Here is a 27726-nt window from a genome sequence, read left to right on the forward strand (position 1 = left end):
AAAGGGAGGGCCTCCTGGCACCGGAATGGATTTATGTGCTTCCCATGGGTTCGGTGTCTCTTGGGCCTGGGCCCCTGCTCAGGAGTTTGCACGTCCACAGGGGGGCGAAGCAGGGGTCCCCCAACTCCACCGGCCCAAGTAGGAAATCTGTTCTCCCAGCGGAGAGGAGACGGGGGGAGGGGTAAGAAAAGGGGGAAACAACGTCCCCCTGCCCGGGTGCACCCAGGCCTCTGTCCTCGTCGGGCGGGGCTCTGAGCCCAGGTTTCCCTGTGGGGGCAAGAGGACACTCTCCAGCCTGTGTGTGGTCGGTCATCTCCCCCTTCGTGTCCTCCCAGCCCCCAGCCTCCCCCCCCCCCAGGATCCCTGGGTCAGGTGCCGCCTGCCAGGACTTCTCTGTGACCCTCAGCAGGGGTCTCTGCATGTGAAATGACGCTGGAGAAGGCAGCCCCCTGCTGAAAGAATGACTCCCCCACGTTGGAATCCCAGGAGCCCTGGTGCCCCCCGCCCCAGGTGGGAGCTGGCCGGTGGCTGCAGGTTGGGGACAAACCACGGGGGCTGTTATGGTGACTCCGCAGTGGCGCTGCTTGGGGGCCACCTCTCCTGCCCCAGCAGGAGGCAGCCCCCCTGTGGCTCCCAGGGGTGTCGGACGTTCATCCCCGAGAACCTGGGAGCCCACGTGCTGTGGGTGCGGAGGGCGGCCGGCAGCACTGTCACGATGGTGAGACTCGCCGGCCCCCGTCCTGGCCGCCGCCGCCTCTCCGCCACAAACACTGCTGTCCCTTGATGAGGAGGAGGGAGAATAGCAATCAAGTGGCTCCTGACCCCGATGTCACGAATAAATGTCACCAGACACTCTCTAACGTTGAAAAACAAATAAAGCTTAATGGGCAGCAGTCTGGCTAAGCAGCTCGGGCTCCCACTGCCGCGGCCCCTGCCTCCGCAAACACAGGGAAGGACGCCCGTCACTCGGAATCCGTGAGCGGCCGTCACTGCCTCGCTGCCCGGCGCTGAATTATTTACTCGGCCCGCGCGGCCGTCTCTTTCCCTGGCAATATGACAAGGTCACCGGGCAGAACATCATCTCTCAGGGAAAGGGAGAAGGCGCCTCGGAGAGCAAACAAATGGCCAGCGGTGGGGGCCGCCCCTCACCTTTCCGGGGGTGCCCCGCCCGCCATGGGCCGCAGGCCAGCTGCCAACCCCCCTCGCCTCCCCCTCGGTGCCCCGCTGTCACTTTCTGAGTGTCACCGACACTCGTGCCTCTTCCCCAACCTCACAGTCACTCTCCTCTTAGCCTCCCTCTTCCTCTGTTGCATTCCAACCGCTCGACTCTGTGACCGTTCCTTCCCCCGGGGAAGGTGCTCACCAAAACCCAAGCACTCTGTCCACAGAGAGCCCCCCCGCCCCCCGGGGGGCCTGGGCTTTAGTGCCAGGGACTGCGGCCCCGGGAAGGGGCAGGTTTTACAGCCCCGGTGGCGGCGGGAAGGGCTCCGGGGGCTCGGGAGGAAGAGGCACTGTGGCCGCAGGTCCAGCCCTTGTGTTGGGGCGCCACCTCCCGCCCGCCTTGGGTGTCCTGCTGTGGACGGCTGGCAGCTTTGTGTCTGCTGTGCCAAGCCCTCCCGGGGCGTGAGAACAAGCCAATAAACAATAAATGCCAGTGGGACCGGTCACAGTCCCAGTGTCCCAATTTTAATACTGGAGCCAGGTCCTCTTTGGCGTCAAGGAACCTCATTATGGGAAAAAAGGTTTCACAGCGGACTCAGCCTTCGTCAGCACTCCCAGTGCACCCCATGGTCGGCACCCCCAGCCACCTCCTCCCTCGCCTTCTCCCACCTTCGCCACCGCCGCCCCCACCCCTGCCGGCCGGTGTCAGGGGGCTGCTGCCCTCCTCCCTGCGCCTGTGGGGAAGGCGTCTGGGCGACCCTCCCAGCCAGCGCTGCTTGGAAGGCAGAGGTTGCAGGCCCCAGGCGTGGGTTAGAGGTGCACGCTCCGTCCAGTCCCCTCCCTGTGGCTCCTGGGGGCCCCCACTGAGTTTGAAGGCCCCAGAGACAGGGAGGAGCCACGCCAAGCTCACAGAGGGGCCTGCGGCCCACCCCAGGGCCTGGCGGCTCTGCAGACCAGCGCCAGACAAACGGGCCAGTCCTGTCACTGCACTGATGGGTGGGGAGGGAGCCCCCCAAATGAGGGCACCCGTGGGTCTGAGGTGGAAAACATTCCAGAGCCAGCATGGGCGTGGCGCTGTTCTCAACTGGCAACATGTGCGGCCCGGCTGCCAGCCATCCGGAGCCCCTCCGAGGGCCCCCAGCTGCGGGGAGCGGCCCTCCGGCCCCACACGGGGGCTGCAGGCAGGAGGCCGGAGGCTGGAAGCAGTCCCCGGGGCCTCCCTTCATCTCATAAGCAGGACACAGGGGCCCAGCCAGGCCTCGGGCCTGCAGGAGGTGAGTATTTGTCTGTCCGCCAGGGGAGGGCAAGGTGTGCGTGGGCAGGGCCGAGTCCTCAGGAGCCGTGGACGTGCCAGGTCTGGCAGAGGCGCTCGCCCTCCCAGGAACCGCTGACTGTGGCATCTCCGTGTCTCCGCGGAGACGCCTCGTCCTCCCGCCCGGTTTTGCCCGTCTGCCCCCCTGAGGCAGCTGACGTGGTCGTAACAGCATTTCAAAGGCCTCGTCTCTCTGCTCAACCATCAGGGTCACCCATGGCCAGGTGCTGACCTCTCTTGTGCTGCCGACGGGTCGCAGTTCCTGTCCCTTCCTGTGCTTCACAGACGGTGACTTTGACAGCGTCGAGCTGGCCGTCGGACGTGAGAGCAGGGCCCGGGAAGACCGGGAGGGGTCTCCGCCTCCCCGCAGGGTACCCCTTCCCCTGTCAGGCCGCTCGGCTGAGGCCTGACCCCCTCATGGAGACAGGTTTTTCCACAGTTCCAAGTCCCCCCTCTGGCTTCAGATAGCTGCTCCCAGCCCCGGCGGGGCTGTGAGAGTCACACCACAAAGCCAGGCCTCTCTGCGTCCCCGCCCTGCCCCAGTGCCAGGATGGGGTGACTGTGTCAGCTTTGTTCTCCCTCCCTCTCCCCCACGTCGTGAGCCTGAACGGACCCACTCACACGCAAGCACATGGCCCACGGCCCGGTGCAGGTGGCTGCTTCCCCAAAGCTGTGCTCGGGTCCGAAGAGGGGAGGGGACGTGTGGGCTGCAGTGACTTCCCCGCCACCCCTCCCAGGTCCTTGGGAACGACCCCAAATGCCCCAAGAAGGAAACCTCTCAGGACCCCGAGTGTCCTGCTCATTCAGACACCCCGTCACGAAACCAAGATCAAGCTTTCCGCAGCGGACTCGGCTCAGAGTGAGACGCTGGGGAACTGGGGGGGTCTGTTGCTGTTGTGTCTCAGATGGGAGGGGGTGGGAGAGCCTCCGTGAGTGGCTGGTGGGGGCTGAGTGACACAGAAACCTGGGTTTCGGAAACTGGAATTTGACCACACATGTCGGGTGGCGTAGCCCCTGCTGTTTGGAATTCCACGTGGCTGGTGTCCCGCCTACTCAGAGCCTGGCGCTGCCTCTGGGGCAGGATTGCCAGGCTGCCCTCCTGGAAGCTTCGGTCCTTTGATTCTCGTAGCCAGAGCGCCCAGTCGCCCAGCAGGACCCGGTGTGCCCGGCAGGAACGTTGGTTGTCAGCTCAAGCACCTCACAGCCCGGTCTCTTCTCTGTCGGAGCGGGCAGCAGCCTCCCTGAGCCTGAGAAATGACTCCTGGGGCCACTGTGTCCCTACACCTGCCTCCACCCCCACCCCCAGCTCTCCTTGCCAATACACCATGGCTGGACCATGAGCAGCATACAGGTCAAGGGCAAAGCTGGGCCAGGGAACCCATAGTCTTGAGCCTCGGGGGCTGCTCCAGCTCTGAGAATGCAGACAGAGGTGGCGCTCTAGGCGTAGTCTCACAGAGCGCTGAGCCACCGCAGGGGCGGGGGCTGTTGTCACTTTTCCACGGTGCAGACAAGGCCGCCTGGAGGTGGGGAGCAGAGCGGGCCTCCTCCTCCCCAAACACACCCGGTTTGGTCACTTAAATGAAACCTGGAGGAAAAATTTCTACATGTACACATACAAACCTATGTAGAGACACAGGTGTGTATACATGTGTGCCTGTGCATGTGTACAGCACATGTGTACACGAGACATGTGTAAAATCCTATACGACTTTTGTAACTCAGAGGATTACAACTTTCCCCGAAGACAAAGCCTTCCCTGTCCCCACCACAGGTTTGCTGACATTCCTTCAGGGTCATGACCTTCCCTTAGACTTAAAGGAAACGCAGGAAGTCTCCTAGATGGGCCCTGATTTTCACCGAAATGCACTTAAGAGTTGAGGCTGCATCCTTCTGAGCTTGTCTACAAGACGTCTCCCGAGTACGCAACTGGGCAGCCTCAGTGTCTTCAAGCCGCAATGAGAAAACCCCCAAACAGCGCAAAGCGTTCATCGTTGGACCTAAGAGCATACGGGTGTTCAGTGCAGAATTACTCCATTTTCCTGGATACGTGAGGATTCCTATGATAAACTCGTGGTTGGGGGGACGGTCACCGCCAATACCATGGACTTCCCGTGCAACCTGCACAAAATCGTTAGCGGGAAGGCACCTGTGTCCGTGTCTGTTTATCGTTTACAGCAATGAAAAAAGAAACAAATTGCGCGCTCCACATGTCCTGACCGCGGCCCTGCGGCTTCCAGGCACCCCCACCCCGCTTCCGAAACACGCGGCGGAAGCCCACCGCGCAGATACCCAAGCGGGCTGCCGGGTCTCTCCCGCAGCGGCACTCGCTCCAAGGCGCATGCGCCCCCAGTCGGCGCGCTCGGTGACGTCACAGGCGCCGCCGCCCACGAGCTCGGAGCGTCTGCGACCCTTCCTGCAAGCGCGGGAGTGTCACTCTGTGGACTTCACGTGCATCTTGAGCCCGGGGTCGAGGAGGAGCCTCTCCATCACCGGTTTTGGGGACAAAGGCTGCGGTGCTACAGGGCTGCTGAAGGAGCCGGAGAGGGGGGTAGCGTGGGCGGCCCCCATGGAAACGTCATCAAAGCGCACCGGAAGCGGCCCCAGCATGGAGCGTAAGCGGGGCTGGGGGTCCTGGGTGCCGGTGCGGGGAGAAGGGTAGGGTCGCAGCGCAGTGCGAAGGGAGCTGTTTTGGGAATTGCCCTACCTTACATCGGGGAAACTGAGGTCCAGAGGTCCGGCTGGCTTGGCCCCGTCTGGGAGCCAAGGGCGGATGCCAGAGCTGGAGGCTGGCGGCCTCCGCGGTTACGCGTGGTTAGCGGCCGCCCAGCCTGCTGCTCCGTGAACGACCCAAGTCTGGTGCGACGCTCTGGGAGCTCCTTGGGCAGTGACACCGCCCACCCAAGCCTTGGAGTTGAGCGGAGGCAGAGCGCCTGGAGGGGAGCGAGCCCCGGGGCAGTTGGAGGCAGGGCACTTAGACACCGCTGGCGCCGGCTTTGCGTGGGGTTCTGAGTTCCCCCCTTGCCGGTCCCTGCCCGTGTGATCAAGTTAGGCATCTGCGCATACCTGAGCTTCCAGTTTCTCACGTGCATACTAGAAATAGTAACCACGTTAAAGGATTGTTCAGAAGGAGTACAATGAGATAAAATATGTGCAGCTTTTGAGGAGGGCCATAGCAAGTAATGAGTGCTCAGTAGCCGGTACAAGTGCGTTGTTACAGAAGAGACTTCCCATCCTGGGCACCTGTGACCGGTGACGCAGTCATTCCTGGGGCTCTGGGCGGGGCACGTGGCTCTCCACAAACATGTAATCCCTGTCTTACATTTGAGAGAGAACCAGACTCCGAATATGAGACTTGTAACCACGTGGGTTTGCTTCATCAGATGTGTTGCAGGGAGCCGGGGTGAAATTTATAGCTTGTAGTGCACACCAGATTTTCTCATCTTCTGGCCCTTATACTAGGCCCTTGTCTTATTCTTATTTTGGTCACATCCGTACTCTATCTCTGGGGCCACAGTTCTTCAGACAAATTGAGTGAGAAACAGGAGTGTGGGAGTTCTTAGAGGCTGAAACTGTGTTGGTGTGTGTATATATATACATATACATATACATATACACACACACATATACATATCTATACATATATACATATATACATATATACACACATCCTGATCAGTTTAGGATGACATCAGTCATACTTTGCAGTTTCATAGATATTAAACTGAAAAGAATTTTTAAACATCTTACAGTTCACATAATGTAATAATCCCAACCTTCTGCATCACATAACTTTTAAATGAGTTACTTCACGGCAAGTCGAGCAGCCCCTTGGGCTCCTCACCTGTGCTATTCTGAACGAGTGCAACTTCAAGTGCGGTCTGCCGCCCTGCGGTTCCATCTGGAACTTCCTGGACCTGCAGGATGTGGGCTTGGGGCCCCAGAATCTGCATTGTGATGAGTCTCAGAGGTTCCCGTGCACGTCGCTGTTTGAGAAGGCTGGCCTCTGGGATTCCTGTGACGGATGTGACTGCAGAGCAGGATGAGGCTGCTAAGAAAGCTTCCACACTACCCTTTGTACCCTGTGCCCTGTGCCCCGCCCCCCGGTCTCTGAAGGAGCATTGTGGTTTCCGCTGTTTAAGAAGTCTGGGGCTTACACCCCCGGGAGTCGCTTCATGTCTGTGTTCACCCCCAGGTGCGATCTACCACGCCCTCTCTCAGAAAGAGGCCAGAGAGCTCGATGTTCAGGTAAGGGGCTCCGCAGGGAGCCGGGGCCCTGGGGGTGATGACAGAGATGGCTCGGTGGCTTCGCTCTCGTGCTGCCTCAAGGGTCCTTTCCCGTGTCTCCCCCCCCCATCGCCCCAGTGGGTGTGCCAGGCTCATTGGGGTCTGCCGTCCCGGTGACCCATCTCCAAATGAGGGTCTCGGCCCGACGTGCCAAAGTCAGGCTTGGTGAGCCGGGACTCCCTGACCTATGTCATCGCCCGCTGCATAGGGGGCGCCAGGCTGTGTCCACCTGGAGCCCGCCCTGGTGGACACTGTCATTTGACCTGGTCCCTGTGCCCCCTTTGCCCCCCAAAAGGGCAGGCAAGTCACGGTTCGTGAGATGTATGGGGTGGGTCTGCGTGTGGCTGCGACAGAAGCCGCGCCGGTGACTGGCCTGTGAGGACGGAGACGCCTTGACATCAAGGTCTCGGAAGACCGATAGGGCTTTGTTTGGCTTCTCCGTGGAAGGGCCACTTGGGGGGCGGAGTCGGCACAGTCGTTCTCTTACGGCGACACTAGTGATGGGGGTGGGTTTTTGGCTCACCCTACTGGGCGCCGCTCGAACACTATGCGTGTCTCATCTTCCCTGCGGACACGTCACCCTCAGGGTGCTCACAGCCTGCTTAGAGTGACAGGGGTAGGGGGTGTGGCTTGGCCAAGAGGCAAGACCTCAGCAGACGGTTCTCCTGGGCTGGGGTGGGCTGGGGCAGAGGCCCTGGGGGAGGGCAGACGGGGGCGACCGCAGCGGGACAGGCAGGGGTGTTTGGGGTCCTCTGCACAGTCGCAGCTGTGACCGTCACTCTGCCCAGACGCCCCCTCTGGGAGCCTGTGTTCAGTCACGGTCACGGGACGCTCCGTCGTGTGTCCGAGAGAGTGGGGAGCGGGTGGGGGGCCGAGATGTGCCGACAGTTCCTTCCCAAGCGAGGGGGCAGCAGGCTCGGAGAGCAGCCAGGGCGGGAGACCCAAGTGAAGAGGACGGCGACATGGAGCCCCGACCCCCCTGGGGCTGGCCGCCCCACCTGAGCCATTTTCCCGAGTGTGCAGACCGTCTCCTCCGAGGCTGGGGCTCGGGGCCGCTCTGAGCTTGCCTCGGTCTGCCGTTCCAGATTACACGCAGTGTCACTCGTTCCCCAGCCTCCCTCCCCTGCCGAAGGTCAGGGAAGTCTTTTCTTCCATGTGCAGAGGTGGTTTCCCTCCCTTTTCGTCAGAATGGTCTCAGAGACGCGGGGTAGGCTGCCGGCATTGGGCCTGGCCGCCTGGTGTGACAGCCACGGGCTGGCCTGTGAGTGTGACTCCCGCGTCTGGACAGCCGTGGGTGGGGGACGCGCAGCGTGCGCGAGGCTGTGTGAGCCCCGGTCCGCAGAGCAGTGAGCCCTGTCCCGCCTGGTCCCCTCGCAGCACCCCGGCACCCAGCGGGCCGAGGCCTTTGTGAGGGCCTTCCTGAAGCGCAGCACGCCCGGCATGAGCCCGCGCGCCCGCGAGGACCAGCTGCAGCGCAAGGCCGTGGTGCTGGAGTACTTCCCCCGCCGGAAGCGGAAGGAGGCGAAGAAGAAGTCCAGGGGCCTCTCTGCCAGGCAGCGGAGGGAGCTGCGGCTCTTCGACATCAAACCTGAGCAGCAGAGGTAGCCCGCCCCCTGCCTGCCTTCCTGGGTCTGGGCGGGAGCTTGGGAAGCCCTGCTCCGCCTGCGCTAAGGGAGCCTCTCCCGCTGCCGCCACCAGGGGGCAGTCTTCCTTTACCAATCCGGACTGGGTTTGACTGACTCTTTTTTCCCCCCCAAATCCTCATCCAGGACATACTGGTTTTGATTTTGGGGAGAGGGGAAGGGAGGAGGAAGGGAGATAAACATCAGCTGGGTGCTTCTCACACGCCCTGACCTGAACTGAGTCTGCAACCTAGGCTTGTGCCCTGACCGTGACCTGAACCCGTGACCTTTCAGTGCCCTTTCAGTTAATCTCCATTCTAACCCGCCTAGCGGCACCAGCCAGGGCAGAGTTTGGCTTCTAGTGCGGAGGCTGGTGAGAGGGGCTGGCTTCCGTCCCGTTGCTGGTGGCAACAGGCTGTTTGTCTTTCAGCCCTTTTAGGAAAAGAGGAACTGGAATTTCTTAGCGTGTGTCTCTTTATAGCTTTTAATAGCACTGGGCAGAATGACCCACTGGGGTTTTATTGCCGCAGACGTGCTGCCCACATGTTTCGGAAGCTTGTGAGGGGGCCAGGCGGCTCCGTGGGAGGTCCTGTCCCTTCCTCCCGCTGACGCAGCGCCCTCCGCCTCCGCCGCGCACGTCCCTTAGCACCGTCTGCAGACCTGTGCTCGCAATCTGCACCGCAGCGCCCCCTGCAGCCACTGGATGGTCTGCCACTTGGTCCCTGGCGCCTCCGGACACTGGCTGGGCTTTGGGTGCAGGAGGGGCTGCTGCCGGCCCAGGTGTGCCTGGCAGTGCCCCTGCCGGCAGGGCCCCCTTCAGGTTGGAGCTCGAGGTTCTCGTTTCTCTGCCCTGCAGTTCCACGTACGTGGCTTCCCCATGAGGCTCCAGGCCACGCGATGGTGGCTGCAGAGGAAAGCCTTAGGGTCCCCTCATCCGGGCCCCCTCACCCCACCCCACCACTCACTCAGTCACCGTCCAGGCAGACCCATTCCCTCCCTAGGGGTCTGCACGACAGCCAGCGTCTCCTGTCTGACGGGGCCCACCCGGTCGGCTGCCTGCAGCGTGGCGCCGCAGAGGAGCAGTGGCTCAGACAAGAGGGGTGCTTGTTCCCCCTTGGAGGAGGAGTCCAGCTGAGCACGGGGCCGGGCTGGGGTGGCAGGCGGTTCCACAGGCAGTGAGGCCCTCAGTGTGGCCTTGCCGCACCAGCATCTTTAGATATACCTCGTAGTCTCAGGTGGCTGCCTGAGCTCCAGCTGTCACAACTGCGTCCAGCCGGCAGGGAGGATGAGGGGCAAAGGAAGGTGTGTCTTCCTCCTCTGGTTGGTAGAAGCACAGCCTCAGGAAGGCTCCACAGTGAGGGGACAGGCTGGAGAGGTGGAAGTACCTGACTTGAGACAGGTCGTCCAGTCCACAGCGACCCGGGTCGTCCTGGGCATGCAGCCAGGCCCTGCACGTCGGACGTTGTAGTCCCCAGAGCCCGCCCGACTTGTTGCCTTTTTCTCGCGGTGCCACAGGTACAGCCTCTTCCTCCCTCTGCACGAGCTCTGGAAGCAGTACATCCGGGACCTGTGCAACGGCCTCAAGCCAGACACGTGAGTTGCGTTTCTGCAGCCCTGCCCTGCGGCCACTGCTGGCGCGGCCCCCGCGGCGGGGCTCCGAGCTGGTCAGCAGCGGGTGCTCCCTGTGCCCCACAGGCAGCCGCAGATGATCCAGGCCAAGCTCTTAAAGGCAGACCTCCACGGCGCCATCGTTTCAGGTGACCGGCCCAGCGGCGCGTGGCCGTGGGTGCCCGTGGGAGTCTCGGGCAGCGGAGCGGTGTCCTGCAGTTAGAATGTCCCCCACCTCACGGGTGTCCCCAGGTCAGCGCCAGGGCGGACACAACGCAGTCGTCCCCGGCCCCATCCACACAGCCTCCCCTGGGGTCCCCCAGACGCCTGCCAGGCCACCCTGGGCGCCGCAGAGCCCTGGGCTGGGAGCACCCCCAGCACCGCGGGGGCCTGAGCGGAGCTGCCCTTCCCTCTGCAGTCACCAAATCCAAATGCCCCTCCTACGTGGGCGTCACGGGCATCCTGCTCCAGGAAACGAAGCACGTTTTCAAGATCGTCACCAAAGAGGACCGCCTGAAAGGTGCGTGAGCAGGCCACGGACCTGCGGGGCCCGCAGCGGGCTGGGAGGCCTGGTCCTGTAGCTTTCGAGCTGGTTCTTCCTGCCTCTTCCATCCGCTTCCCTGCAGATTCTTTCGGCCTCAGAAAGTGGCGACAGGTTTCCCGCCGAGCCACAGCCTGGGCCCCTCCGAACGGGCCTGGGAGGGCCTGACCGGCACCTCCCTGGGAGGTCCTGGTTGGGAGGGTCTGGGCGGCAGGGGTGGCACTGAGATGTGGAGGGTGGGCAGGGCGCCCCCTGGAGGCCGGGCCGCTGCAGTGGCCCTGGTCTCCCGTCAGCCGGTTTCTGGACGGCCCGGTGGGAGGGACATCGGCAGAGGGCGGGCGACCGTGCCCCCCCGGCTGCGTCCTCACTCTCTGTCTCCTGCTCGTGCTCAGTCATCCCCAAACGAGACTGCGTGTTCTCCGTGGAAACCGATGGCTTCCTCTCCTACATTTACGGGAGCAAGTTCCAGTTCCGGTCCAGCGAGCGGTCTGCGAAGAAGTTCAAAGCGAAGGGGACCATTGACCTGTGAGCGTCGGCCGCTGGAGGCGGCCACTGAGGGCGGGAACCGCAGCCCCCAGACACCCAGCCCTGCTCGGATGGACGGCGGCCGGCCGGCCGGCCCCCTGGGGACACCCCCGCCAGGAGAAGCCCGGCCCCAAACGGCTGATCATCCGGGAAGGAACAGCCCGTGCTGGGTGGGGTCGGGGAGCGGGGCCGGGGTTTCCATCGCTCCCCGGAGAGGAGAGGCCGCAGGAGTCACCGGCCGGTGCTGCTCTAGCGACGGGCGTGGGTTGTGTTTCTCCCTCCACTCTCTGTGCTGGCTGGGCCGTGTGCAGGACAGTAAAATGCACCTGTGGACCTGGGCTCGGGGTCTGAGCTGTGGCTCCGCCGTGCGCCGGTGGGGGGCCGGGCGAGCCTGTGCGGGTCCGGCCCTCTGCACCCCGGCTCGGCAGTGTGGCGCATCTAACCCCGCCCTGGTCCCCACTCTCAGACACGGCCCGGCCCTCCCACACCCTACACGGGCGCCCGGGCCCTCCGCCAGCACCCCCAGCCCAGCTGCTGGCCCTGAGCCCCGTCACCACGGGCTCCGTGACTTGCTCAGACTGGCGCTGAGGCCCGGCTGCTCCCTCCAGCCCCAGGCGCTCTGCGGCTGCCGGGGTCCCCTTTGTTTCTGCAAACGGCTGAGCTCCTCCTCCCTCTGGGGCTGGGGATGGCCTGGTGGGGGGGGCTCCCTGGAGGAGGGGGCTCTGCATCCAGGCAGCTGTGGGACTTGACACAGGGGTCACACCGAGGCTCGGGACTGGGCCACAGAGCCTGTGAGGACCAGAGGGGGTTGGGGTGGGGGGCGTGGGGCTATGGCTGCCAGTCTCTGACCCACTGTAGTGGGTGGGGCGGGCTCTCAGGGGCTGCTGGGAAAGCGCTAATCTGAGGGCCAGGATGTGGGACTCGGTGGGGGGGGGGGACGACACTCACCTTGTCCTGAAGTCTGTGGGCCTCGATGTCACCTCTGACCAGCGGGGCCAGGAGACCACAGCCCAGCCCCATGGGGCGGGGGGTGCCCAGATCACTCCCGGCTCCTCTGAAACCCCGGCGGGCTCCTCGTCGCTGAGGTTTGGGGACCACGGACTCCGGATGGCGTCTGAAGTCTCTTCCAGCTCAGCGTCTGCACGGCGGTTCCAGAGGGCGGCCTCCCGGGGCCATGGGGGCCGGGGTGGGGCGGCTGTCACCGGCTCGTCCCGGGCTCTGAAGAGTAAACAAGGGTGTCCCTCACATGCCGTAAATCAACACTAAAGAGCTCCCTTTCTGGACAACGGCTTTCGTTCTAATTTAGTTTGCGTTTCTTAGCTATAATGCCTAATTAAGACATCTGTTAAATGTCTATAATATTAATTTAATCAAGGGGGCTCTAATAGAACTGTGTGGGAATTGTCCATTTAATTAACCTCATGGGCCTTTAATGGGCGTCTTAAATAGACGTCATTAACGAGAGGGGCAGACAAATCAAAATTAGAGTCAGAAACACTCCGGGTCGTTCTTCCCGAGCTGTGAAGGGCGAGCGTCGCTAGGGAGACAGATGCAGGGCCGGGCCGGAGTGTGGGAGCTGGCGTGCCCGGCGGGGCTGCAGCCCTGCCCCTCGGGCGCACCGGGCGCCTTAGACTGAGCTCCCCGGTGAGGGGTGAGGCGGGGGGCGGTGAGGAGGGGGTGGGGGGCCGAGTGGGTCCTCACCGGACACGCTCGCTGCATCCCCGCACCCCCACGGAAGTGCCAGCCGGGCGAGGCCGGGCCGGGGCTGGGACAGGCCCGACCAGCTGCGAGGGGGCTCAGCAGGAAGCTGGCGGTGCACCCCGCACCCCACCGACCCGCGCTCGCTGGAGGGAGCCAGCCCCTCCGAGGCCCGTCTTCGGCCCTCTCTGTCTCTCTCGGCCGTGGGGACACCGGACGGGGGTGGCCCCTCCCTGGCCACGCTGCCTGGCGTCCTCCGGCCGCCCCTTCTCTGGCTGCCTCCCTGGCCTCTCCCATCTTCCAAACGTGGGACTGTTGGGCCCTGAACGCCGCCCCACTCGTGGCCCCCCCACTGGTCCCCGGGGTGGGCTCCTCCAGGGCCTCAAGGACACTCAAGGTTCTCAGAATGACGGCAGCTGCCTCTCGTCCGCCCACCCCTGCCCCACCGCCCACCCCAGGCCAGAACCGCCCTCTGACCCTCCCGGCCGCTCTGAGTGTGTTTTGGGGGGGGAGGTGAAAACCGTGGCTGCAGCACCGCCCCTGGACGTCTGTCGGCGTCGCACACGGAGCTGTCACCTGTCCCACAAACCCGCTCCCCCCGGAACGGTGTCCGTGCGTCCACTCGCCACAGCCAGAGCCCCACCCGGGGGGCAGTCTCTCTCAAGTTCACGACCTAGCGGGTCTTCCCCTGAGTCCCGGGGCTCCCCTCTCTCCCACCTCGCTGTCCCCCCGATCCCGGCTCTCATCCGCCCTCCCTGTCACATCGGCCACCGTCCCTCGCTGGCCTCCCGCGCCCACGCCCAGCCCCACAGCCGGGCGACAGGGCAGGGCAGCGCTGCTCGGGGCCTGCCAGTGCCCGCTGCTCAGCCCTGGGCACCTGTGCTGTGCGGGGGAGAGGCCGTGACGTGACGTGTCGGCGAGGAGGCCTGTCTCCGCAGAGGGGGCTGACGCCACAGGGGACGGGCTCCGTGGACCCTGGGGGCCAGCCGACAGCTCACGGGACTGGAGACGCAGGACATGTGTCCTGTGTGGGAGCCCCTTGTGGGGCGGGGGCCTGCAGTGCCCAAACGTTAGGGGTGAGCCCTGCAACCCAGGCTCGTAACCGCGGTGCCCAGCGGCCGAGGGCCTGCTGCCCCGGAGCCGAGGGCCTGCTGCCCCGGAGCCGTGGATTTAAAGCGAGGAAACCTGAAGTCCTGAGAAATGGGTGTGTCACTAAATTCGTCATCTTCACATCTGCTCCCCTCTCAACGTCTTGGCTTCCTCTGCCCTGGGCCTCCAGGGACGAGAGGCCGGCGCTGTGGTCACTAGGGCCTGGTTGCCACGGACTCTGGTCTCCACCCTGCGAGCTCCCCGTGCAGGGGGGACAGGAATAGTGAGGGCCGCAGGGTGGGAAATGGGGTGGGCCGGCTCCTGGCGGGTCTGGAGGCAGGCGGGGCAGCCCACCCCCCCCCCACCCCCCGGCCTCAGTGTGAGGCCAGAGGCTGAGCTGGGGTGCGGCAGGCAGAGGGGCCTCTGGCTGGAGGCAGGAGGGACTGCCCGGCCGGAGGAGAAAGTGCAAGTGGCCAGAGCCGTGCTGCGGGGACCGGGCAGGGCGGGGCTGTGGGTGCCCGGACCCCGTCCCCAGCCGGGGCGCACTCGGCGCCTTCACAGGGCGGACTGGGACGGGCTGGCCCGAAGCGCCTCCCCAGCAGCCCCAGGCTGGAGGGTTAAGGCTCCAACTGGAGCGGCGACACTTCGGAGGGTCCGTGGCAGCCCAGAGCGATCACACGAGCACCCAGGTCAGGGGCTGAGGGGTGACACCACCCAGGTGCCTGCCTGCTGCTCCCCCCCACCCCCGGCACTGGGGGGGGCCGCCAGGATGGCCCCACGCAGCAGCCCGCGCCGGGGACCTCAGCTTCCTCTCCGGCCTCCCGGGCTTCCCCTCACCCTTGGTGCGGCGGGAGCTTGCGTGGGAAAACAAAACATAAAAAAACCCCAGCAATAATAAACAGAAAGATAAATGACTTGGGATTTCGTTTTGAATTAAGCAGTAAGACCTGCTGGGGCCTGGCGGCCGCCTCACAAAACCACTCCCAGGTGTGGGGGGCATTGGGCCCGGCAGAGCGGCCCGGGTCGGCTGGAGCGTGGTGCGAGGAGGACTGTCCCCCGGGGTGACCGCACGGCGGTCTGTCTGCCCCAGAGCGGCCTCACCACGGTTATGAAGTCCGCAGGTCGGGTGGGGGTGCCAGGGTGGGGGGCTTTGGAGAAGATGGAAATGCCGATTCCAGCGGCCAGGGAGACGGACCCCAGGCCCGAGCTGCCCACCCCTCCCATCCCGCCCCTCCCTGCTCAAACGGGGGGGCCATGGGTGGCCCACCCTGCTGGATGGATGCTCACACCTTTGAAACTAGCGGGGCCCCTGGACGCAGGAGTGGCACGTTTCAACGCACAGTGGAGGGGGGAGCACGCAAGGGACTCTCCACTCCCCGGGGACAGCTGGGCTCCTCCGCCCGCAGACGCTGTAGAGACGAAAGTCTTCCTTCTGGATCGGTCCGAGTTCCAGCTTACCGTGGGGGCCTGGGGGGATTCTGACTTTCTGGGCGGCCGTGTGCCCACCCGCCCGGGCTGTCCTCGGTCTGCACCACAGACAAAGGGAAAAGGAGACAGGTCCCCAGAGGGCTGGAGTGGGGCCTACCCGGTCGGTCGGCACCAAGCTGCGCTGGGGACCACGGGGAAGAAAAGGAAGAGGCGGTGGGAGGCCCGTGGCTCCTCCGGGGCCCTGGCCGTGGCCCCAGACAGCTCCGGGGCGCACTCCCCAGGCCCCACCTGGACCAGGCCCCCTCGGTGGCAGAGCCGCCCGTGCGAAGAGGGGCTCCCACCCACAGGCGGGCGGAGAGTGGCACCGGGTCCGGGGGGCAGCGTGGCGCCGGCTCTAACAGGGCGCAGGAGCAGTGTCGGCTCTGGGCCGAGGCTCTGTCTTCCACCGCGGCCACAGGGCATCGAGGTTCACGGAGGCATCGCGCGCGAACCACTCAGTGCGCAGCCCCCAGCGGACAGCTCCGCCGCTGTTCGCGCCTGTGCTCATGCGCTCACGCCGCATGGTCGCCAGAATCAGAAGACACCGCAGCCGGTCGCAGGGCCCCGTCCTGCCCGCCGTCCAGTCCGACTCCCCCGCCCAGGAGAACCCGGCTCCGGTCTCCTCTGCTGCTGGTTCGCCTCGTCGCTTTCGGGCTCGGCCACCGCGGTGTGCCTCTTCCGTGTCGGCTTCCTTCCCGCGCGGTCGGTCCCCGGCGCTCACCCCGATGAGACCCGTGGTCTTCGTGCATGCGGGGACACCGCCTTGTCCCCGAGGAGCGCCCGTCTGGTCGTGTGGATACGTCTCCGTTTCTCCCCCGCTACGCCGTCGAGGGACGTGCGACTTATTTCGGCGGCCGTGCGCTGTCGTAGCTCTTGGGTGGCGCCTCGACGCGGAAGGTCCAGGCACAGGTGGCAGAGGTGGGGGGCGGGGGGACAGCAGACGGGGCGACGCCGACTCCGCCCGCCCCAGCGTTTTCGAAGGCAGCGGCTGCTTCTGTCCCCAGTGTTTTCCTTTCCCCTTCGGCCTGGTCAGAGCCCCGTGGGGAAACCCGGGGCAGGAAGCGGGTGCCACGGGGGCCAAAAACATGCAAAGGACACACAGGCTTGGAATGACAAACATTGGCAGCCACACACGCGGACCGGAGTAAATATTGACACACGGAGGCGGGGCGTGGGGTGGGGCCTGGTGGCAGAGACCGGCCGAGGTCCCTGGCAAACCCAGCACTTCAGCACCCCAACACCCAAGACGCTGCAGAGAGCTTCTTCTGAAATCGAGGTGCCCAAACACCTCGGGGTTTCCTCCTCTAAAACGGTCTCCGTAACTGCTGGGCTGGAAACCTTCCCCAGGGTCCCCATCTCCGTGGCCGGAGGCTCCGAGTCGCCGGCATGGAACAGCAGCCCAGGGAACCACGGGAAGCGAGCCAACCTGGAGCCAAGTTCAAGATCCGCTCCTTACAAACAGAGCGGCTCTGTCTCCCTTCCTTCCTTTGTTTCTCCCAACTTTCCTTTTGTTTTCCAAGTCCTGAGCCCTGATTCACGCCGTCTAGTGTGGGGTGGGGGGGCGGCTTTTCCTCCGACCCGGCTTCTTACCCAGGGAGCAGAAGGAGCCGCAGGGAGACCTCACTTTTTCCACAGCCTGTGGCGTGGCTGACTCAACTTGTGCCTGCCCCCGAGTCACGAGGTTTTCCTCTTCCTGGAGGAGCGTGGCCCTCCGCCCAGGTCTCCTTCAGCCACGCGGGTCCCTGCGGGGACGCCGAGCAGCTGCAGGAGCGAGCTTGGCAGCCTCCAGGGCCCCTCTGGCGCTCCCTCCGGAACGGCAGAGCTGGAAGGGAGGACAGGCGAAGAGACTGGGGCCCGAGTGGGCCCCAGGTCGGCGGTGAGACAAGGCTAGCAGGGGCCTCTGGGGGCCAACGACCTCTCTCCAGTGCTTCAGAATCGTGGAAAGGCCCCCCTTTTCTGGACACCCGCTCTGCACCAGGCACAGCGGCGGATGCCAGGGTGCTGTGCGGACCACAGGCCTTCCCAGCTCCCCGACCGGGGCCACTCACCCCAGGCAGGAGCTGCCTTCCCCGAGGAGGCCCCTCCTGTGGGGGGTGGGGGTTCTGGCACCGAGGCTGTCGTGGAACATGGTCCTGAAGGCTCAGCTCGGAGTCCCCTCCAGCCCCCCAGGTGACAAAAGGTGTGTCCACCTGGGGGAGGCATTCCCCAGAGCCTCAATGTCCCAACTCACCTCCGTGGTTCCCGCTCAGCCTCTGGGCCCGCGGGGCCGGTCCCTCCTCCGTCAGGTGTAGAGGCCTGGCTCCCATCAGGACTTGCAAATTCACGCGCTTCTTCCCCAGCAGGGGCGTAAGCGGGGAAACCGAGCGAGAGGGACGCCACAGGGAGGGGCGGGGACCGCAGCGAACGGGAGAACGCGCACCCCGTGTGCAGGGCACAGCTGCGCCTGGGGATTTAAAGAGGCCGGGAGTCTCGGTGTCTACGTGAGCTCCCTCACCGTGAAACGTTGGCAACACACTTCATAAAGAAAGGTTTCAACGCCGCCGTGAGGCTGCGGCGTCTGCTGGCTGCTCCGTGCAGGCTGTCTCTCCTCGACAGTGAGGGTGACAGCAGTGGAGGCGGTGGAGGCGGGGAGGTGTCACCGCTGGGGTGTGCGCCTCTGAGACCACAGCGGGGGTGGGGGGGCGGGGAGGCACCCACTGGCCATCACCTTCACCGCCATGCTCTCCTCTGCGCCTCTCCCTACGTCTCCTCCTCGCCGCGCCCCTGCCCTTTGCAGCCCGAGTCCTGGCCCCACTCTGCTGGGCCAGGCACGCCCCTCCCCGCCCCGGGCCCCACCTTGCAGCCTCTGCCCACACCACCCAGCAGGGCAGGGCCCAGCTCGAGCCCCCTAGGTCCAGCACCGGCCCGTGGGCTCCTCCTCTCCCTGAGTGTCTCCTGCCTGGCTGCTGGCCCGCTGGCCGGCGGCTCTGAAGTGACCGAGCCAGCCCCTCCTGACAGCGCCCGGGGTCTGCCCTGCTCGGCCGAACAAACCCCACCCGTGCAACAGGCAGGGCCTAAGTGCCAGGCGCCAGTCTCTGCTCCAGAGACGAAGGAGGGACGGGATGACCACCGCCCAGCCGGTGGGCTCCCCGCCTGGGTGGGCGACGCAAGCCGAGAGTGTGTGACGAGTGAGTAATAAGGTGCCTTCGGGTGGGAGACCCGCGTCACAAGATAACAAAACAGGGTGAGGGGGTGGGTGGAGGCAGGGAACGCTCTGAGGAGGTGACAGTCTGAACTGAACCCCGGCTGCCAAAATGCCGCGGTTTGGAGGGCCAGGAAGAAGCGAGGGCGGGTGACGTGTAGGGCAGGCGGGTGGAAGGCTGCGCTCGTCTTGCGGAGTGGTGAGGCTTGGAGCTTCCTTCCAGCGCCCCAGGCGCACGACGGGAGGGCTGGGGGCGCTGCCTGCCGCCGTCGGCGCCATGAGACTGGTCCCTGCGGTGTCTATTGGACAGTTGCCACTAGAAAAAGTTGAAAGTAGATAAAACGCTGCTGATTTGTATTAGGATTATTAACCTCTGGATTGCTGAGAGGGGCAAGGGGCCCGCCACAGGCAGCGAGGTCGGGCAATCCCACCGCCGCCCGCGTCTCCCCCAGGCCCGCGGGCCCCCGCAGCCCGGCCGGGGTCCAGAACCATCTCCGGGCACGGCCTGAGAGCGGCCAGGGAGCGTAGGGCGGCGGCGCCGAGGGAAACCGGCCGAGGTCGTTCGGCCTGGGGAGCCTGTCTGGGAACCGGCCCGCGGTGCGCGCACGGCCCACCCACCCCGACTCCGACCGCTCCGCCCGCGCGCGCATTTCTCGGGAACTTGGGCTTTTGGAGCTGGCGTCCAGGCCCCGCCCCCGCCCGCGTGCCAGAGCCCGGATTGGCGGAGCGGCCGAGAGGGGCGTGTCCGGGAGAGTTTGGAACGCGGCGGAGGCGGAGCGGGGCTGGGCAGCGGCGGCTGAGCGGGACGCAGCACGGGGGACGGGCGCGCGGGGCTCCTGGCCGAGCAGGTAAGCGCTGGGGCGCGCGGGGCAGGCGGGCTTTCCGCTGGCCGTTCCCACTCCCGGAGACACGGGGCTCGGGCGGGACAGGCACGCAGCCAGGGCGGGCCGGACTCTGGTCCGGAGCGGAGGGGCGGAGCCGGGCGCTCAGTGCGGGCTGGCGGAGCTGGACTCTGGGTGGGGGCCGCAGGGGCTCCGGAGACATCCGGTGGGAACCGGTGAGCGGGCACCGGGCCGAGGCAGGGTCCTGGGGATGCACGACGTGTCAGCGGGCGAGGGTCCGGAGGCGCCCGTGGGCTGCTCGGATCTCAGCGCGCCCCTCGAGTGGGGAGGGTGTGGGGGTGCCTGGCCTCCCCCGCCGTCGGGGCCTCACTCCTTGGTCCCATGGGTGGGGTCTGGAGAGGTGGACTGGGACAGCTGCCCCAGGGAGGGAGGGGGGGCGGCGCAGCGCCTTCCGGTGGCCTCAGCCTCGCTGGCCTCTCAGGTGGGAGCCGCCTGGCCCGTTGAGCCGCTGAGCTGCAGGCTGGGTGTGAGTCGCCAGAGGAAGCGGAGCTGGGCTCCGGTGGTGGCGCAGAACAAGTCACCCACGCAGGCCCGGAATGGCTGTTCCTGCCCTGCCTGGAATCCCTGGAAAACCCTTCCCTTTCGCTGTCCCCAAACCCTGCAAGAGCTGGCTGTGCAGCAGAGAGGGCCGGCGGCCCCTCGCAGGTGGGAAATGGAGGTCCCGGTCTGGGAAACTTGAGCTGCACAAGCTGTAGCCTCAGCACAGGAAAGAGGCGGGGCCGGGGGTGGGGGTGGGGAGGGCACTGCTGGGCTCATTCTTGCTGCATAATTTCCACTTAGAGCTGAAGTGTTCCCCGGGCGTAATTTCCACTTGGGTCTGTGCAGGCCAAGCACTGTGTCCCCGCACACACACGGCAGCCCCCTGGGCTGCCAGGGCAGGGAGGCAGCCCAGCTGAGCCCAAGGGGCCTGCCCAGGCTGCCCCAAGGGGAGGGGAGGGGAGATCTGGCGTTTGCGGAGGGAGCCTGCCTTCTGGATTTCTGACCCTGCCTTTGGCCAAGGGCAGCAGCCTTCAGCAGCTCACGGCTGCCGGTCACTCAGCTGGGGCCTTGGGCGTGGCTGTCAGGATGGAAGGCACCCTCCCCTATGGGGCTTTGGTGAACACCGAGTGAGACCATGCTTGTGACGGGCCGGCCTGGTGAGCTGCGAGCTCTCGGCCGCTGGAGTCTCTGGGGTGTTGTCCACACTCCTGCTCTTTTCCCGGAGGAGGGCCTTCCGGGAAGCCCAGGGCCGGACGCGGCCGAGAGGCAGCGTGTCTGCGAGCAGAGAGCCCTTGGATGGTGTCCCTGGCCCACGGGCACTTGGAGAAAAACACAGATCCTCGCCCTGGCTATGGGCCGGCCACAGCCAGCCTGGCTGGCCCGACCTCCTTCCCTCCTTCCTCTGTGGCCTCTGAGCTGCTCCCTGGGCCCAGGACTTTCTTCCCGGTGGCCTTTGCGTGGCTGGCTCCTGCACGGCATCCAGGCTGGTGCCAGGTCACTTTGCAACTAGGTCTTGCCTAACCACCAACCCGCCCTGCCCGGCACGTCGCCCCTCTTTGTGGCGCTTAGCACTCGCCATCAGAAACGACCTGCCCGGTTTGCTTCCTGGTCAACCGCTCCCGCCAGGAAGTCTGTTACTGCCGGACCTCTGCCTGGTCCCTGCTGTGACTCGGGGCGGCTCCCAGTAGGGCAGCGCCTGGCCCGGGACTCCGGGAGCGATTTGAACGGTGGAATGAATCAGGCCGACATGGAGGCGGCGTGGGTGGGCCTGGCTGGGGCTGCAGGGGCAGGTGGTGAATCAGACCGCCCCCGTGGGGAGCTCGTCCTGAGTCCCTGCCTCCATGACCGGGCCGGGCACCACTGGTAGGCCGCGTCCCCGGCTGTAACCGTCGGGTGGATGGGCTGGGCGGCCTTCAGCCCCTACTTCCCAGAGTCCCAGGAGGGGGCCCCAGACACGTCTCTGGAATGCCCGTGCGTGCGGGGGAGAGGAGAGGATGCCTGGGCAGCACAGGGTCAGGCGCGTCCCCGGAGCAGGCGCGTCCCAGACAGTGTGCGCTGCTGCAGACGAGCTGTGGGCACACCTTCCCTGCCGAGGGCCGAACAGCAAACACCAGAGGCTTTGCCGGCCAGTCCCTGCCGCGGGCGGCCACGTCCCCGCAAACAGGATCGAGAGAAGCCCACAGTGGTCGGACTGGCTGTGGGTCACGTGTGCCCCCACAGCTGCCACGCACAGAGCCCAGCGACACTCGGGCCGTGGCTCCGGGGCCCAGCTCAGAGGGCGGGACCTTGCGGGTTCAGGGGGGCCAGCCCGGCGGCCTGCCAGCCTTCTGAACCTGCCTGGAAGAGCAGGTCTGTCCACCTCCCTGCCCCCAGATGCTGACCCTTGGGAGCGCCCACCCTCCGTCAGTGCCCGGGGACCATGGTGGGGTCCCAGGCCGGCCCCGAGAGTTGTGGGGACGCCTCAGCTCTGCCGCCCCCCCCCCCCCCCGAGCTACGGGAGGGAGGCTCACTTCTCTGCTGAGAACAGTAAAGAAGGAGGCTTCCCGTCTGCGGTGGGGACCGGGAAGAGCTGTGCTTACCGAGAAAAACCTCCAGGTCAGGTCAAACCAGGGTGTGAAGTTATGCTCATGGGGGGGGGGTGGCAGATGTCAGGAGAGCCACTGAGAGGATGTCGTCTGCCCAGCCGCTCACCCAGCCTGGGACCCACCGTGGGCCCACGGAGCAGGGGGGTGCAGAGCCTCTGGACCCCCAGGCCGTGCGGGGGGTCAGCTGGGAGCCTCCTTTGTCACCAACGGGTACCCCCCACCTTTGCTGAGCTACATTTTGCCACCAGTAGCCAGACAGGGGCCACCAAGGCCTGGAGAGAGTCTGTCTGTACGTCACTGAGTGGGCACAGAGCAGCGTGGGGGTCTTGTGTGGGGCGGCCCGGTGCCCCCTAAGGGGACAGGACAGTGTTGAAGACCGTCGTCCGCCGCCCACCAGGCTCTCCTCCTCCCCAGGCGTGCGCCCCACCTCCTCCGTGCCCAGACCGACCGAGTCCTCCACTCGGGGACAATCCGGCCTCCAGAGCTCCCTGGGGACCCCGTGGGACTCAGGGGCCGCCCGCTCTTGCCCCTCCTGGGCCCCGAGCCCGTCCGCCGCAGCTGCAATGTTGGGCCTCAGCCTGTGGCTGCAACCTGCGGTTCCCGCCGGGGTCTGCCAGGTGCCTGACCCGCAGGTGTGCTGGGGAACGCGGGTGGCTGCCCTCCCTCAGGGCGCCGGGCACGTGGGGTGGCCCAGGCCCTGCGGGTGACCCTGCCAGGCCCGCGGGGTGCCCGGCCCAGCAGGCTGCGAGGAGCTCCGGACCCAGGCCTTGCCCTGTGAGGCGAGTCTGGTTGAGGGTCTTGCGTCTGGAAGACAGGAAGCTCGGGAGGCCCGTGTCCCCACCTCCGGAGCCAGCGTGGGGGGCGGCGGGGGGGGCCGGCCCGTTTGCTGCCGCCTTTCCTGAACAAAACACGGCCGCTCAGGCCCTGTCCGCGCCCTCTTGCCGGTCCCACGCGGCCCCCTCCCCAGGCCGCGTTCTCCCGACTTTGGTCTGCGTCGCCCATCCGAACCACTTGGAAGCGTGCAGCGCAGTGGTGCGGCTCTCCCACTGTTCTGAGACGGGGCCGCGGAATTCTCCCCCCCCCCCCGCCCCCTGCGTGCAAATCCGAGAGTGCGCGCCCACGCATTGGGAGCTGGCCTCCCTCCCCTCCCCTCCCCCACCCCAGCCGTCTGCCCTCCGCATTTGGGAATTCGACCGCTCCAGAGGCCTCCTACTGGTGGGACCATATGGTGTTCCTCTTTCTCGGACGGCTGATTTCGCGGAGCGTAAGATCTTCAAGGTCCATCCACACCGCGGCCTGCGTCAGGGTCCCCTCCCTTTGGGGGCTGGGCGGTAGGCCGCAGGGCGGGCGGACCGCCTCTCCCAGATCCATCCGCTGGCGGACCCTGGGCTTCCCTGCACCCGCGGCCGCTTGCGGGTGGCGCCGCTGGCAGGTGGGCGGCCGCCGCGAGGAGACCCTGCTTTTAGTCCTTCTAAGCGGGACGGCTGCATCGTGTGGGCGTTGTGTTTTTCTTTCTTTTTCTTTTTCCCTCCCTCCCTCCCTTCTTTCTCTCTCTCTCTTTCCCTTCCTTCCTTCCTTCCTTCCTCCCTTCCTTCCTTCCTTCCCTCCTTCCTTCCTTCCTTCTTTTTCGAGGCACCTGCACACGGTTTTCCACAGTGGCCGCACCGGGTGAATTCCCACCAACAGGGCCCGAGGGCCCCACTTCCCCACGGCCCTGCCTTCCTGTGTCACTTCCTGCTGCGGGTACCAGCCGCCCGCCCAGGTGACTGTGGGCCTCTGTGCGCAGGTGGCACGCCACCCGCCGTCCTGTGGGTCCCTTCTCTTTTCCGAGTTCGGTGCCCTGTCGTCCTCGCTCGCCCACCAGGCTGGGCGCAGTGGTAACAGCAGGCGTGATGTCACCACTCTGTGAGTGGGCCTGGCTGCCCCGCCCTCCGCCCAGCCCTCAGCCCAGGGTCCTGGGGTGGCCCCTGGAATGTGGCCAGACTGCCCTCGGCAGGGACAGTGCTCGGCCCGGCAGCAGGCAGCCAGCGCCGGCAACCTAAAAATAGCAGTTGTTACATCAGGCGGTGTGGGCGGCACTTCTCAGCAGGCCCTGTGGTCTGCGAGAGGCCAGGGGCGCGTCTCAGGGCTGAGCCCCCTCTTGGGCAACGCCCCCGGCCCCCGCGCCGGCCCCGGCTCCCCGCAGGCGGCCTGGCTGCCAGGACCGTGGAGCGCTGACCCAGAAACCCCGAGTGTGGGGCCGCTCGGCCGGGGCGTGCCGCGCGCCTGTGCCGGACGCCGGCAGCCACCGCGGCTCGCACCCACTTCCTCTGGCAGGTGAGAGCCGAGTGGTGCACGGTGCGCCCTCGGGAGCTTTGGGAAGGAAAGGCACCACTTCCAAAGCACCTACTGCGTGCCCAGCTCCGTTCCAGGGACTGGGACTACAGCAGTGGAACTCCTGCTCGCCGGGGGTTTGGATGGGGGGGGGAGGCCACACAGGCAGACAAATGGGGGGGCGGACAGGGAACACCTGTGCAGGCAAAGCGAGACGGGGTGCCGCCCTGGAGAAGGGGCCAGCAAACCCTCTGTGCAGGGCACACAGGAAGCGCCTCGGGCTCCGTGGCCGGGCAGTCCCCGCCCCCCCCCCCCACCTGGTTCTGTGCTGCAGCCCGGGAGTGGTTGCGGACCGCCGCACAGGCTGCGTCCCAGTAAAACGTCATTTACAGAGACGGGCCGTGGGCCAGGTCCGCCCTCCGGCCACGGTTTGCTGACCGGCCCTTGGTGGGGGGCAGGCTGCCTGAGCGGCCCTGTCTGACCCTTTCTGGGAGGGACATGACCTCTGAGCTGGGTCGGGGGACGGAGGGCACCCCGACTGGGGCACGGGGCGCCTGGCCGTGGGCCCCACAGGGAGGCCGCAGCGGGACGTGGGCAGACTCGGGCTGCATGTGAGACAGAGGCTGCAGTGCTTGCTTGGGTGGGGGGGACACGGGGGGGGCCCAGGAAAGAGGGGAGTCCAGGGCAAGTCCTCGACTAGGGCTTGAATGACGCAGCGGATGGTGGTTCCGTCCGTGGAAGAGAACCGCCAGACCTGCTGGGTCGGAGGAGCGTCTCGGCGGGCGGGCAGGCGAGGTCTGCACCTGCAGCTCCAGGACCGGCGGGGGGGCCAGGACCGGCGGCTCGCCTTCAGAGCCGGGTGGGAGGGGGGTGTGTGGACGGAGCAGGCAGGCCCGGGTGAGGTCCAGGGCCACCAACACCTGGGGCTCGGCCGAGGAGGACGGAACGGGCCTCACCCTCGTGGGCTAAGGGACGGGGCAGCCCCGTCTCCCGGGGTGAAAGCTCCGGGCCCCCGACTCCCGTCCGGGGGGTCCTCCCCGCGGGCCTGCAGTGGCTCCTCTGGGGCCTGTGCCACATGTGACGCGGAGGAAGCAGCCGGCACACGGCACCTGAGGTGACAGCGGTGACCGCTGGGCTCACGGGCTGCAGGGATGGTTTGGCGTGGAGCACCGTGTGGACGCCTTACTGCCCAGCACGTCCACCTGGGGCAGGCCGCCGCGCTGGGGGGTTAATGGTCTGGCCGCCCCTGGTGGGAGTTGGGGCTCAGCATCCTCGTCCCTTGGGTGGGCAGCGAGGGAGTGGGTTCTCCCCATCTTCTGAGGCTCCCCGGGGGGTGTTCCCGCCACCCACAGTGGTACTGTGCGGTCCCACGTCTTTGCCGCTGCCTTCTCCTCCCTGGGGCACCCCCACCACCCAGTAACTCCCAGTCTGAGGGCTGAGGGCTGGGTGAACAGGGGGGCGGGGTGACGGGGGGCGGGGCGACGGGGGGCGGGCACAGTGGTCCCGGCGCCACGCCCACACCTGTGCGCGCCCCTCTGCAGCCGGAGAAGATGGTGGAGTACCTGGCCAACACCGAGATCAACAGCCAGCGCATCGCGGAGGTGGAGAGCTGCTTCGGGGCGTCGGGGCAGCCGCTGGCGCTGCCGGGCCGCGTGCTGCTGGGCGAGGGCGTGCTGACCAAGGAGTGCCGCAAGAAGGCCAAGCCGCGCATCTTCTTCCTGTTCAGCGACATCCTGGTCTACGGCAGCATCGTGCTCAGCAAGCGCAAGTACCGCAGCCAGCACATCATCCCGCTGGAGGAGGTGACGCTCGAGCCGCTGCCCGAGACCCTGCAGGCCAAGAACCGCTGGATGATCCGCACGGCCAAGAAGTCCTTCGTGGTGTCGGCCGCCTCGGCCACGGAGCGCCAGGAGTGGATCAGCCACATCGAGGAGTGCGTGCGGCGGCAGCTGCTGGCCACCGGCCGCGCGCCCAGCACGGAGCACGCGGCGCCCTGGATCCCCGACAAGGCCACCGACATCTGCATGCGCTGCACGCAGACGCGCTTCTCCGCGCTCACGCGGCGCCACCACTGCCGCCAGTGCGGCTTCGTGGTCTGCGCCGAGTGCTCGCGCGCGCGCTTCCTGCTGCCGCGCCTGTCGCCCAAGCCCCTGCGCGTCTGCAGCCTCTGCTACCGCGAGCTGGCCGCCCAGAAGCGCCGGGAGGAGGAGGAGGAGGAGGAGGAGGAGGAGGAGGAGGAGGAGGGGGGCCAGAGCGCGGGGTCCCCGGCCAGGGCCGGCTGCGGGGCGTCCAGCGGGGATGACGAGGACTCGGACGAGGACAGGGAGGGCAGCGGGGATGGCGACTGGCCCAGCCGCGTGCGGTTCTACGACTCCGGCGTCTCCTGGTCCTCCTTCCACAGCTGACCCCCGCCGCACGCCAAGGGGCGGCTCCCTGCTGGTCCCTCCATCACGCAGACTCCGCTGCCTCTGGGGCTCCTTAGGGGGCGCGGTTCCCCAAGCTCCCCGGCGCCGCGCCCCCAGGACCTGACCCCGCTGGTGGCGGTGCCTGGAGACGGACTCTCACCCTCTGGGGCCCCCCAGTGGCTCTCTTCTGGACACGGGCATCTTCCTGCTTCCACTTCCGGGAACTGTCTCTGTCCGGCAGCCCCATCTCAGAGATCCTCTTGGGGACCGAGGCCTTTTCTCAGCCCTGGGAGCTGCGGCTCCTCCAGTTAGCACGCCCCGGGCACCTTTAGGGGCCGGAAGGAGGCCAGGACCAGGGCGAGGTCCTCCCCTCTCTGAGGCCTGGAACCACAGCTCGTGACCCCAGACCAGGGCACCCCCAGGGGACGATGCGGTTCGTGGGAGGCCTCTGGGGGCCCTGGGCTCGCCCACCTGCCTTGCCGATGCTCACCCGCCCGGTCAGCTGTGCAGGTGGGCTCGCCCGGAGCCAGCCGGAGTCTGCCGCACGGGGGGCGCTGCGGGCTGGGGACCACGGCCCGCCAAGGCCTCTCGCCCCGCCTCGGCTCTTCCCAGGTGTGCAGGGGGCTGGTACCCCCCTCAGGCCTCCCCCCTCCCTGTGGCCGGGGAGCAGGTGGGACACTTTCATTCCAGGTAACAGAAACCTTAGGCAGACTGACTCGATAATAAAGAGAGAGAGCCCGGTGTGTGGTGTGGTGTGGTGTGGTTGGGGAGTCCAAGGGTCCGTCAGACGCTGCGGGCTCCGAGGCTGAGGCCGCGCGGGGGCTGGTGCCGGCAGCCGCCCGCCAGGCCGGCGCCCCTGGGAACTGGGGCCCCACCGCGGGCCCAGGCGTGTGCAGCCCCCTGCCCCCGGCCCTGCTGCCTCGCTGTGCGTTCTCTGCGCAGGTGGACGGCGGGCACGGTGAGCCAGGAGCCCTGTGCCCGGCCGTGCCCGGCCACCCTGGGGGTTGGCGCCGGGCCGTAGGGGAGCCCCCCAGTGCAGACGTGTGTGTTGGGG

At 66.3% G+C, this 27726-nt stretch overlaps 2 protein-coding genes across 5 annotated transcripts; both read left to right on the forward strand.

The window, feature by feature from the left end:
• The first annotated feature begins 4866 nt into the window (after positions 1-4866).
• POP4 (POP4 homolog, ribonuclease P/MRP subunit) lies at positions 4867-11391 on the forward strand. Its single transcript, XM_045818685.1, has 7 exons — positions 4867-5085; positions 6666-6718; positions 8135-8358; positions 9895-9972; positions 10075-10136; positions 10406-10507; positions 10921-11391. The coding sequence occupies exons 1-7, from the start codon at positions 5040-5042 to the stop codon at positions 11055-11057; spliced, it is 702 nt and encodes a 233-aa protein (XP_045674641.1). The 5' UTR covers positions 4867-5039; the 3' UTR covers positions 11058-11391.
• Positions 11392-19226: 7835 nt separating this feature from the next.
• Positions 19227-27413, forward strand: PLEKHF1 (pleckstrin homology and FYVE domain containing 1). Of its 4 annotated transcripts, none has more exons than XM_045818686.1 (2): positions 19227-19336; positions 25809-27413. In XM_045818686.1, exon 2 carries the CDS (start codon positions 25818-25820, stop codon positions 26670-26672), a length of 855 nt encoding a protein of 284 aa, XP_045674642.1. In that variant the 5' UTR covers positions 19227-19336; positions 25809-25817; the 3' UTR covers positions 26673-27413. The 4 variants fall into 4 exon arrangements, with proteins under 4 accessions (XP_045674642.1, XP_045674644.1, XP_045674645.1 ...); XM_045818688.1 differs by lacking the exon at positions 19227-19336 and adding an exon at positions 19469-19545; XM_045818689.1 differs by lacking the exon at positions 19227-19336 and adding an exon at positions 19833-20035.
• The last annotated feature ends 313 nt before the right edge of the window (positions 27414-27726 follow it).

Source organism: Phyllostomus hastatus, unplaced genomic scaffold, assembly GCF_019186645.2.
Source record: "Phyllostomus hastatus isolate PE091 unplaced genomic scaffold, TTU_PhHast_1.1 phas_scaffold_345, whole genome shotgun sequence".
Taxonomy (NCBI): Eukaryota; Metazoa; Chordata; class Mammalia; order Chiroptera; family Phyllostomidae; genus Phyllostomus; species Phyllostomus hastatus.

Excerpts from the sequence above, each read along its gene's own strand:
- POP4 (XM_045818685.1), top strand. The coding sequence starts at position 5,040 with ATGGAAACGTCATCAAAGCGCACCGGAAGCGGCCCCAGCATGGAGC. Across the intron at positions 6,719-8,134 it reads CCAGAGAGCTCGATGTTCAG|CACCCCGGCACCCAGCGGGC; the intron begins GTAAGGGGCTCC and ends GTCCCCTCGCAG. Across the intron at positions 9,973-10,074 it reads AACGGCCTCAAGCCAGACAC|GCAGCCGCAGATGATCCAGG; the intron begins GTGAGTTGCGTT and ends TGTGCCCCACAG.
- PLEKHF1 (XM_045818686.1), top strand. The coding sequence starts at position 25,818 with ATGGTGGAGTACCTGGCCAACACCGAGATCAACAGCCAGCGCATCGCG.